Source organism: Ranitomeya imitator, chromosome 1 (genome assembly GCF_032444005.1).
Source record: "Ranitomeya imitator isolate aRanImi1 chromosome 1, aRanImi1.pri, whole genome shotgun sequence".
NCBI classification, from domain to species: Eukaryota; Metazoa; Chordata; class Amphibia; order Anura; family Dendrobatidae; genus Ranitomeya; species Ranitomeya imitator.
Window position 1 is genome coordinate 451,118,048 of NC_091282.1, and position 12,821 is coordinate 451,130,868.

The 12,821-nt window shown below is 44.1% G+C and overlaps 1 protein-coding gene across 1 annotated transcript in view; it reads left to right on the forward strand.

Moving 5' to 3' along the window:
- The window catches only part of KDM4C (lysine demethylase 4C), a 606,931-nt gene that overhangs the window by 184,745 nt on the left and 409,365 nt on the right, over positions 1-12,821 (forward strand). The window contains exon 7 of the mRNA XM_069764494.1: positions 705-808. Coding sequence (XP_069620595.1) covers positions 705-808 — 104 coding nt within the window. The remainder of the gene's footprint in view (positions 1-704; positions 809-12,821) is intronic.

Consider the following 12,821-nt stretch of genomic DNA (forward strand, 5'->3'; position numbering starts at 1 on the left):
ATATACTGAGGTGAAAATGAGGGGTGTGAGGTGAAAATGAAAAGGTGTGAGTGCAAAATGAGAGGAGTGAGGGAAAATAGTGGAGTGATCGGAAAATGACAGATGTGAGATCGAAATGACAAGTGTTAGGGGGGAATGAGAGATGTGAGGGGGGAAAATGAGAGTCGTGATGGGAAAATAAGAGAAGTGAGGTGCTATAACTAACCCCAAATATTTACTATGGCCAGGCAATATAGTCCTACTGGATATTAAGAGTGATTTTTCTATGGGGACGAATACTACTTCACTTTGATCCTGACCAATCATAAGCATGCAGCAACACAAAGAGGAAAGAAGAACCCCTTCCCCCCACTCTATAGTTCAGAAGAGGCTCAATATGAGACATGCACTAACAGTCTGGTCTCACTGTAGAGTGTGCAATCTGTATGGCAATGCCCACTTGGACATATTATTATTTTTTTTTTTTTTTTACTTTAAGTTCTGAATACATTGATTGCTAATACCTCTGCAAAGGAGAGGCTAAATAGTAAAAAACACAAACAATTTTGTTCCTCTCTGCAGCTAGTGTGTACAGTTCAACATTAAAAATTGGTGACTGGTCCTCTTTAATTATAAGTATCCAGTTGGTCTGACACATGAAGTATAAGTACCATAATTCAACCCACAAATCTGTAAGTATATTCTTGTCTGATCTCTCTACATAGGTTTCTTTCCAAGTAGTTGTCAAGGATGTGATGCATTTCTCCGACACAAAATGACACTTATATCTCCTTCAATACTAAAGAAGTATAGTATTCCCTTTGACAAGGTAAGTTGGCAAACTTTTATGTAGAATTGATTTATATACATGCTTAGTATGTTTGTGTAGCTATGTAAATGCAAAACCAAGAAACTATAACAGAAATTTAAAATAGTAGTTTATTATTTCACCCAATGTTTATCATACAAGGGGAATAAAATCACAAACTGCACAATTATTTCTTACGATTGCCAGGTTATTATCGGATGCAATTATTAAAGGGCATAGCCTTTTAAAATTAATTCTTTGTGGAGCCTGATTTTTTTTTTTTTGGTGTGCGTGTGTATATTATAGGTCTTCTGCACTTTTTAGTGCCACTTTCCTCACAAACCATCCACAAAATGGCTGCTGGTGGAATAGTAGTATGTGACCAGGCCAGACGAGCCCGGGCACACTATAGGCCATTGTAGCGTGTTTGGGCCAAGAAGACTGGTCATAGTAGCACAAGCAACTTGACTTGTGGCCAGGCATTGCCGTGTTGGAAAGCTGCTCATGGGACTTTTTTTTTTTTTTGAAAAATGTACGAAGCACTAGTTCCATGAACAAATCATTGTAACGCCAAATCGTTAGTGTGCTTGAAATCAAGACTAGAGGCTGCCGTACACCACCTGACCTCATCCCAGGAGTGGAACCGTTGTGACGTTTCCTTATCAAGGGCTATTCATGGCATTGCCCGCGTGGTTTCCAGACAGAGACCAACAGCTGGAATATAGATCTACCGATGAGTCCCACATTTGTATTGGGGGCATTGTTAGCCGGAGATTAGTTTGCTTTCCTGGTCACCCTCATACCTCGCCTTTAGCAATGACCAGTCCCGTGTAAGTGATACGGCCTATGAATAGTGGTCGCATGGGTCAACACATCTTGGCCAGAGATAGTATATACGGGTAAGCATTGTTATAGGCGCACCAAAGGGGTAGGGAGTATGGTGGTTTAAGTTGTTCTTAGATCTTAGTTTTTTTCCCCTGCAACAGACTGAGAAATACAGTGATGGCTGAGAGAGGTATTGTAATATTTGAAGTGGGAGGTTATATTTTCTGAAGTTGAGAACACAGAGAATTCTCTAGCCGCCTTCTGAATATTCATTCCATTGATTATCAGCTTATACTTGATAAATTTACACTTATTTCACAAGCAAACAATGTGACTTTGAAGCCATATGACTTAAAAGTATTGCAAGTCATAGCTTTGGACCAGGTCCAGACAGGCTATTTTAAAAAATGTCGCATCCAAAAATTGCTGATCTGACTGATTTCACGAGCGGCTTTATTGATAAATCGTATATTAATTTTCTTGTTTTACACACCATTTTCTTACTGATCCTCATCTTTACATTCTATATCGAATACAGCATGCCTTTTTTTTAGAGGGTTTGATGCTGGGAGTGCTTTTTATAATATCGATTTGAGAACCTAAAGGCACTCATTTTTTGCTGTTAGTGTGAGTAGTGAAATGGGGTTGGAAGATGAATACCTTGCTTTGAGTTTCCATGAATCACAGGTATTCACTGCAGTAGTCTGTCTTAACAACATCAAAGCAGTAGTTCTGCTCAATAGGAAAGTATTGGGTTCCTATTTTCCAAAGTATCCATCCCATCTTTGATAGGCGTCCATGACATTCTTCATTGTGCGGTAGATTTAGTATGGTAATTAGCACAGTGTTTTTTATCATTTTAATCTATTGTTTGTAAAAGTATCCCTGAGCTTCTCATTGCACAAAAAATCCTCTTAGTCTGCAAAAACTTTGTCCTAATAAACTTGTATATGAGATGTTGCATGTTTAGCTTGGCATATTGTACATTTCTTATTGAAATGTCTCTTGGATAGTAAGTACATTGGACTTTTGCCTTAGCTACCATATAATATGCTGTGTCAAAGTCACAGGCAAAGTACTGGAGGGGAGGTATGTTTCACTAAGACTTTCACACTTGCGTTGTTAGGCGTACGTTGCAATGCATTGTTTTGTAGAAAAAACGCATCCTGCAAAGTTGCCTGCAGGATGCGTTTTTTCTCCTTTGACTTGCATTAGCAACGTATTGCGACTTATGGCCACACGTCGCATCCGTCGTGCTACAGATGGGTCGTGTTTTTGGCGGACGCGACGCACAAAAAAAAGTTCAATGTAACTTTTTTTTGTGCGTCGTGACCGCCATTTTCGACCGCGCATGCGCGGCCGAAACTCCGCCCCCCCTCCTCCCCGCTCATCGCAATGGGCAGCAGATGCGTTGTAAAACTGCATCCGCTGCCCACGTTGTGCTACATTTAACACACTGTCCGTCGGGCCGACGGTTTGCGACGGCCCTGTACTGATGCAAGTGTGAAAGTAGCCTAAGGGTGTTGGCTTCAGTGAATGCAACTAGAGATGAATGAACATCGTCTGATACCTGGAGCACTCCCGATAATCAGGTGTCCGGCGCTGCAGGTGCATGTGCCGCGGCTGTGTGACAGTCACAACACATATATGGAGAGCCTGTGTGTTGTGATTGTCACACAGCCGTGACATATGCAGCTGCGGCGCTGGACACCTGATTATCGGGAGCTCTCCTGACATCTGGGTTCCCAATGCAGCAGCTTTGGTAAGCGCTATAGCTATTCGGATAAGGAGGGAGCCGACTATGTTCGCTCATCTCTAGCTGCAACCTAGGAAAATGCTCCAGCACACTATGTGCTGAAAGGGGTTAATTAGCCATGTTTAGTGGTAGGTTGATTGAACAGCTGTAGAGTAGGAGGAGTCCACAGGATAAATACCCAGCCTTCTAGAGCATACATTGTTGGGGTGGTTCTGGGGGCGCAAAGGTCTGGAGCTGTAGTTTCATGTTAACCCATTATCTACCAATGTCCTTTTTTTGGGACACCTAATCTTTTGCTCCTAGCAACTAAGATTTTACAATTTTTATAATTATGTCCAATTTTTTGTTATGTTTGTAAAATGAATGTTTTCAAAATAGGAAATCATGTCATTTTTAATTGAATATTGGGATGCCCTTTTCTAAAAAATCCATACTTGAAAATTTTTTGGAAAATTATGTTTGATTCATTAGGATTCAAATCATTAAAAATCTGTCATTAAAAAAAAAAAAGAAAAAAAGAAAATTTCTAATTTGGCAAGTAATGGGTTAGGCTGGGTTCACACTGCGTTGTGTGAACCCGTTTAACGGACTACGTTACACCACGGCAACGCGGTGTAGCGCAGTCCGTTAACGCCGCCATTACTTGCAATGGTGAATGCATCACTAGCGCACGCCCACAATGGGCGTGCGCTAGCGATGTGCCATCATTGAGTGACGGACCCGAGATGCGGGCTGCAGCGTTTCCAGGTCAGTCACTGCTAGCGCAGATGGAGCTAGCAGATGCTTCATCTGTGCTAGCGCAGTGCCAAAGTCGTCACTTGCATTAGTGCAGTCCGTTTAACGGATTTGTTGAACGGACTGCACAACGCAAGTGTGAACCTAGCCTTAAAGGGAACACCTTCTTCTCCACAGTATTCACAGTGGAAAATGAAATGCTAGGTGAAATCCCAAGAAACAATGAAAACCCTATATTAAGGGTCACCAATCTAACCCAAGAAGAGGTGCGAAACCGGCTAAATAAGATTAAAATAGATAAATCTCCGGGTCCGGATGGCATACACCCACGAGTACTAAGAGAACTAAGTAATGTAATAGATAAACCATTATTTCTTATTTTTAGTGACTCTATAGCGACAGGGTCTGTTCCGCAGGACTGGCGCATAGCAAATGTGGTGCCAATATTCAAAAAGGGCTCTAAAAGTGAACCTGGAAATTATAGGCCAGTAAGTCTAACCTCTATTGTTGGTAAAATATTTGAAGGGTTTCTGAGGGATGTTATTCTGGATTATCTCAATGAGAATAACTGTTTAACTCCATATCAGCATGGGTTTATGAGAAATCGCTCCTGTCAAACCAATCTAATCAGTTTTTATGAAGAGGTAAGCTATAGGCTGGACCACGGTGAGTCATTGGACGTGGTATATCTCGATTTTTCCAAAGCGTTTGATACCGTGCCGCACAAGAGGTTGGTACACAAAATGAGAATGCTTGGTCTGGGGGAAAATGTGTGTAAATGGGTTAGTAACTGGCTTAGTGATAGAAAGCAGAGGGTGGTTATAAATGGTATAGTCTCTAACTGGGTCGCTGTGACCAGTGGGGTACCGCAGGGGTCAGTATTGGGACCTGTTCTCTTCAACATATTCATTAATGATCTGGTAGAAGGTTTACACAGTAAAATATCGATATTTGCAGATGATACAAAACTATGTAAAGCAGTTAATACAAGAGAAGATAGTATTCTGCTACAGATGGATCTGGATAAGTTGGAAACTTGGGCTGAAAGGTGGCAGATGAGGTTTAACAATGATAAATGTAAGGTTATACACATGGGAAGAGGGAATCAATATCACCATTACACACTGAACGGGAAACCACTGGGTAAATCTGACAGGGAGAAGGACTTGGGGATCCTAGTTAATGATAAACTTACCTGGAGCAGCCAGTGCCAGGCAGCAGCTGCCAAGGCAAACAGGATCATGGGGTGCATTAAAAGAGGTCTGGATACACATGATGAGAGCATTATACTGCCTCTGTACAAATCCCTAGTTAGACCGCACATGGAGTACTGTGTCCAGTTTTGGGCACCGGTGCTCAGGAAGGATATAATGGAACTAGAGAGAGTACAAAGGAGGGCAACAAAATTAATAAAGGGGATGGGAGAACTACAATACCCAGATAGATTAGCGAAATTAGGATTATTTAGTCTAGAAAAAAGACGACTGAGGGGCGATCTAATAACCATGTATAAGTATATAAGGGGACAATACAAATATCTCGCTGAGGATCTGTTTATACCAAGGAAGGTGACGGGCACAAGGGGGCATTCTTTGCGTCTGGAGGAGAGAAGGTTTTTCCACCAACATAGAAGAGGATTCTTTACTGTTAGGGCAGTGAGAATCTGGAATTGCTTGCCTGAGGAGGTGGTGATGGCGAACTCAGTCGAGGGGTTCAAGAGAGGCCTGGATGTCTTCCTGGAGCAGAACAATATTGTATCATACAATTATTAGGTTCTGTAGAAGGACGTAGATCTGGGTATTTATTATAATGGAATATAGGCTGAACTGGATGGACAAATGTCTTTTTTCGGCCTTACTAACTATGTTACTATGTTACTATGTATGTTACTCCCCCAGGGCATTTTTAAGTTTAAGAGCCACCTTCAGCAGCACTAAGGCTGCATTCTGTGAAGGTGGCTCTTATGTTTGTGATCCCTAGGAATGCTGAAATATTGACTTTTATAAATTTCGCCCCATACCTGTATTGAGTCCCAGAGGTATGGCGTCTCCCCGTGTTTCAGCCGCCTCCCAGCTGTCCATCATCCCAATCTCTTGCGTCTGTGCGCCGCTTCCTGTGTTGCTGTTATATGTCCTGCGCCTGCCCCCATCTCCCTCCTCCTTTCTCCTTCCTCCCTGGGCAGGGTCTGATGAGCTGAGCTCCCCACACGCAGTTCACTGGCAGGTCAGCTCATCAGATGCTGCCGAGGGAGGAAAGAGAAAGCGGGGGATGGGGGAAGGTGCAGGGCATGTAACAGCAACACAGGAGTCAGCGCTCAGACACAAGAGCTGGATGATGGACGGCTGGGAGGCGGCTGAAACAGGGGGAGACGCCATACCTCTGGGACTCTACAGGTATGGGGCGCAATTTATAAAAGTCAATATTTCAGCATTCCTAGGGATCAGAAACATAAGAGCCACCCTCACAGCATGCAACCTTCGTGTTGCTGAAGGTGGCGCTTTTACTTTAAAATGCCCGGGGGGGGGGTGTGACAAGTTCCCTTTAAGGAAAACTGAACATTTTGTTTCTTCCTGAAGCGACCGGTAGCAACAAGGACTGTGCTATACGTTATGTTTTTGCTTTTCGGTTAGGCCAGTAGGCCGGGTTTGTTTTAGCGAGAGTTGCACTGGTATATGCAGTACTTTTAATAAACCAGTGGAAGATTTAAAGAGACATTGTTCCTGTGTCTACCTGTATGTGCAACTAAGTGAGCTGATCTACAACAATGCCTACAAAAGTTGATGGCCTAATTCAGAATAGAATTTTATTTGGCAAAAGCTATCTCATGTTGAACATAAGTGTGACTTTACTGGATATGAACCACAAACACGTGAACACAAAAACATTAACAAAGACCAAATTATAAAACGAGCCATACTGGATCAACTGTCCTCAACTGAACTCCCCAGAGTCACTCCTGAAGACAAGGAGGCTACCCAGGCAATCTTCTCTCTGCAAATGCTATAAATTTCTCCAACTGCAACTCCTTTCTTGACAGTTTACTCAACACTATATTGGAAGTCAGAGCCGGTTTGAAACCTATTTAACCCTAATGCCAAAACCTCACCAAGACCCACTCTGATGTTGAAGCTTATTGGCCCATGGCTGAGAAACTTCAGGAATTCTTCCCCCAATTTTTTTTTAACATGATAACATTTAGGGTAAGTTCACACTGGGGTTTTTTGCTGCGTTTTTTTTTTTCTACAGCAAAACCTGTTTTCCTGGCAGGAAAAAAAGCTGCAGCAACAATGCATTTTTTTTTTCTTTTTCATGCTTTATTTTTTGGCTAACTTGTATCTTTGTGTATGTTAATAAAGTTGAGTGCCTCCAGAGAAAAACAGAAACTTCTTCCTGTAGAGTCCATACCTCTAGATCCTTTGTAAAGCTGGCAATTCAGCTTTCGCGTACAGTAAAACCACAACAGGACCTGACCGGATAGCATAGATTACATACAGTAAATACACATAAAATAGATACCATATATACCCGAGTATAAGCTGACCCGAGTATAAGCCGAGGCACCTAATTTTTCCACGGAAAACTGGGTAAGCTTATTGACTCTAGTATAAGCCGGGTATGCATTGTCCCCTCATCCTTGTCCTGCTACGCGTTGCTCCCAGTCTCTGTCCTGTATGTGGCTCCCCCGTCCTGTCCTGCTATGTGTGGCTCCCCATGTTGTATGCATGGCTCCCCCGGTCCCGCATGGCTCATTCCCCCCCCCCCCCCCGTCCCATCATTGTAAGCATGGCTCACACCCTCGTCCTACTCACCCTCCTCGTGCCGTCGCTTCATCTCTGTTGTCCCGGCGCGGCAGCTCTCCTGTGCTGAATAATCGTGTGGTACCGCTCATTAAAGGAACGAATGTGCGCTCCACGCCTATGGGAGTGGAGATGCGTGCATATTCATTCCCTTAATGAGTGATACCACATGACCGCTCAGCACAGGAAGAGACAGAGATTCAGCGACAGTGCGAGGAGGGTGAATATAATGTCTTCTGTTAGCCGCCTCCTTCTGCTGCTCCGCCTCTCCCACCCTTCCCTTCCCCCCTCCATGTTCTGGACAATGACTCGTGTATAAGCTGGCAGGGGATTGGCATTTTCAGCACAAAAACATGTGCTGAAAATATCTGCTTATACAAGAGTATATACGGTATACAGATGTCAGTTACATAGATTGCTAGTACAGTGTGTATCAGCTTACTTACATTTAATTATTAAAAGATTTTTTTTGAAAAAAATGGTGTGGGCTCCAGTGTAATTTTCTTAACCAGCAGAGGGAAAGCCAACGGCTGGGAATAGATGTTTTGTAGCCTGGGAAGGGGGTAATACCCATGTAGCTTCCCATGCTATTAATCAGCTCACAGTTGTATGCTTAGCCTTTACTGGCTATTAAAATGGGGGACCCCTCAAAAAAATGCTATAGGGTCCCCCTATAATTAATAAGCAAAGGCTATGCACACAGCTGCGGCTGATATAGCCTAGGAAGGGGCCATATATAGTGCCCCTCCAGGCTAAAAACTTCAGCTCTCAGCCACCCCTGAAAAGGCGCACCTATAAGATGTGCCAAATCTGGCATTTAACCTCGCTCTTCCCACTTGCCCTGTAGCGGTGGCAAGTGGGGTGATAGTTGGGGGGTTCATGTCACCTTTGTATTGTCAGGTGACATCAAGCCCAAAGGTTAGTAATAGAGAGGCGTCTATAAGACTCCCCCATTACTAACCCCATGTTCATATTGTATAAAAGCACACACCCAAAATTGTCATTTTAATTGAAAGAATGACACAGACTCCTTTAATGAATCTTAATTATACCATACTTACTGCATCATCCATTACAGTGAAGCCAATATCACCTGCAAGAGAATTAAAATAAAAACAATTATACCTCACCTCTCCATCGTTCTGTCTCACACTGTAATCCATGTTTGGGGGATAAACCGTTTTCAACCTGGACGGTGCCAAGATGCGACTTGTCAAGGCTAAGAACCACTGTGATATGAGCTGCAGAGAGCGCAGCATCAGTGACTAACTTTGACGTCATCGAGGTACTGCAAATCACTGAGGCTGTTTCCTGCCATGCTGATCATCAGTGAGCTTGGTGAGATCTCTGCTAGCACCGTGAGTTGCACCAGGAGAATTTCACCGCCGTGAATTTGAACTGCAGTGAATGCTGTAGATAAGCCCCTGATGGCGGTGGCTGAAATTTATAGGGCCAAAATGAGGTGTCACATTCCCTTTTTAATCACCACATAAAAACACCTTTCCACTGAATTTCAGTCCTACCTCAGTTCAACCTTTATCAATAAATTGTTTTTTGTCACCAAGTTAACTATAACCTACATTGTAATGTGTACTGAGAAAATTATCCATTCTTTTTTTAACTTCTTCATGACCCTGGGAGTTAACATTTTTTCTTTTTCATTTTTTGTTCCACTTCTTCCCCTTTGAAATGTTTTATTTAATATTACATTGAAGCATACCGTATTATGGCCACTGCATCCCAAATGCTCCTGGGCCTGTACATCTGAAATTGTATCTGGCCTATTTGACAGGTCCGGATCCAGCAAATTACCTCCCCTGGTTGGTTCATCTACCAGCTGAGAGAGGTAATTGTCCTGAACTGTAGATAAGAACTTGCAGCTTTTAGCACAAGCAGAAGATTCTATGTTCCATTGAATGTCTTTAGAATTAAAATTCCTAATTATAAGGCCCTTATTATTATTATTTGCTGCCTTATTAATTTGTTACAGCATTTCGTCCTCTACCTGTTCAGCTATATTGGGAAGCTTATCGCAAACTCTAATTGGCATCTTTCCATTGTTGCCATTCGCCATATTTACCCATTTACCCATACTACTCAACACTGTCGCAGCTCCCCCCAATGTCATCATTGATCATGAGTCTTAAGTTGGATTTAATGGAAATACACACCCCTCCGCTTTTGTCTTTCCTGTCCTTTCTGAATGTAGTGTAACCCTCTAGGTTTGTCACTCAGTCATTGCTTTCATACAGCTAGGTTTCAGTATTGCTCACCACATCATAATCTGTGGCTGACATAAAATTCTCCAATTTATTAATTTGTTTGCAAGACTACTTGCATGTGTCAACAGACATTTAATATTAGTGCATTTACTTCTCCTACCACCTCCCTACTTTCCTTCCATATCCCTGCCCCCCTTAAATCCTCATTGACCCCTACTGTCTCACTCTCTTCTCTATTTATCTCCTTATTTGCACAACTACCCACAGCTCCCCCCACCCCATTGAGGTACAGCCCACCCCTACCGTACAGCCTTTATTCGACAAAAGTCGGTCTAGTTCTCCATGAACCCAAACCCTTCCTTCCTACACTAATTTCTAAGCTACTTATTTATCTCCCAAAGTATTCGCTGTATTTCTAGTGACGCTTGTGGCACTGGCAGGATTTCTGAAAACAACACCTTGGCGGTTTGCTGCACTACCATTTCCCTCCTTAGTCATCCTGCTGTAGTAATACTTCTACTGGGCTTGCATTCCTAGTATCAGCCAAACAGGCATCTTTTACTAGGTTGTGCCAGATCAGGACTGAGCTCTTTGGCACTTTTGCCCCTATCCCTTCTTCTAACAGTTACTCAGCTACCGGATCTTCCCCATCTACACCCAATTTTTTTTCACACACCCATTGACTTGCATTGGCGAGTCTCGTCCGATATACCGTATATACTCGAGTATAGGCCGACCCGAGTATAAGCCAAACCCCCTAATTTTGCCACAAAAAATTGGGAAAACTTAATGATTTGAGTATAAGCCTAGGGTAGGAAATGCAGCAGCTACCGGTAAATGTCAAAAATAAAAATAAATGCCAATAAAAGTAAAATTAATTGAGACATCAGTAGGTTCAGTGTTCTTGAATATCCATATTGAATCAGGAGCCCCATATAATGCTCCATAAATTTTATGATGGGCCCCATAAGATGCTCCATATTAAAATATGCCCCATATAATCCTGCATAAAGGTTAACCCCTTCCCGACCTTTGACGCATACGCTGCGTCATGAAAGTCGGTGCCATTCCGACCCATGACGCAGCATATGCGTCATGGAAAGATCGCGTCCCTGCAGGCCGGGTGAAAGGGTTAACTCCCATTTCACCCGATCTGCAGGGACAGGGGGAGTGGTAGTTTAGCCCAGGGGGGGTGGCTTCACCCCCTCGTGGCTACGATCGCTCTGATTGGCTGTTGAAAGTGAAACTGCCAATCAGAGCGATTTGTAATATTTCACCTAAAAAACTGGTGAAATATTACAATCCAGCCATGGCCGATGCTGCAATATCATCGGCCATGGCTGGAAACACTTATGTGCACCCACCCCACCCCTCCGATCGCCCCCCCAGCCCCCCGATCTGTGGTCTGCTCCCCTCCGTCCTGTGCTCCGCTCCCCCGTCCTCCTGTCCGCTTCCCCGTGCACCAATCACACCCCCGCGCTCCAATCAAACCCCCCCGCACTCCGATCCCCCCCCCGCACACAGCGACCCCCCCGTGCTCCGATCCACCCCCCCGCACAGCGATCCCTCACCCCGTGCTCCAATCCTTCCCCGTGCTCCAATCCTCCCTCCCGTGTTCCGATCCACCCCCCCCATGATCCGATCCACCCCCCCGTGCTCCGACGCCCCCCCCGTGCCCTGATCTCCCCCCCCCTTATACTTACCTGGCCGCCCGAGGTCCGTCCGTCTTCTTTCCTGGGCGCCGCCATCTTCCAAAATGGCGGGCGCATGTGCAGTGCGCCCGCCGAATCTGCCGGCCGGCAGATTCGTTCCAGAGTGAATTTTGATCACTGAGATAGGTTATATCTCAGTGATCAAAATAAAAAAAATAGTAAATGACCCCCCCCCTTTGTCACCCCCATAGATAGGGACAATAAAAAAAATAAAGAATTTTTTTTTTCACTAAGGTTGGGGTAAGAACTAGGGTTAGGGGTAGGGTTAGGGGTAGGGTTAGGGCTAGGGTTAGGGTTTCGGTATGTGCACACGTATTCTGGTCCTATGCGGATTTTTCCGCAGCGGATTTGAAAAATCCACAGTGCTAAACCGCTGCCGATTTATCGTGGATTTACCGCGGTTTTTCTGCGCATTTCACTGCGGTTTTACAACTGCGATTTTCTATTGGAGCAGTTGTAAAACCGCTGCTGAATCCGCAGAAAGAAGTGACATGCTGCGGAATGTAAACCGCTGCGTTTCCGTGCAGTTTTTCCGCAGCATGTGTACAGCGATTTTTGATTCCCATAGGTTCACATTGAACTGTAAACTCATGGGAAACTGCTGCGGATCCGCAGCGTTTTCCGCAGCGTGTGCACATACCTTTAGAATTAGGCTATGTGCACACGGTGCGGATTGGCCGCTGCGGATCCGCAGCAGTGTTCCATCAGGTGTACAGTACCATGTAAACATATGGAAAACCAAATCCGCTGTGCCCATGGTTCAGAAAATACCGCGCGGGAACGCTGCGTTGTATTTTCCGCAGCATGCCAATTCTTTGTGCGGATTCCGCAGCGTTTTACACCTGTTCCTCAATAGGAATCCGTAGGTGAAATCCGCACAAAAAACACTGGAAATCCACGGTAAATCCACAGGTAAAACGCAGTGCCTTTTACCCGCGGATTTTTCAAAAATGATGCTGAAAAATCTCATACGAATCCGCAACGTTG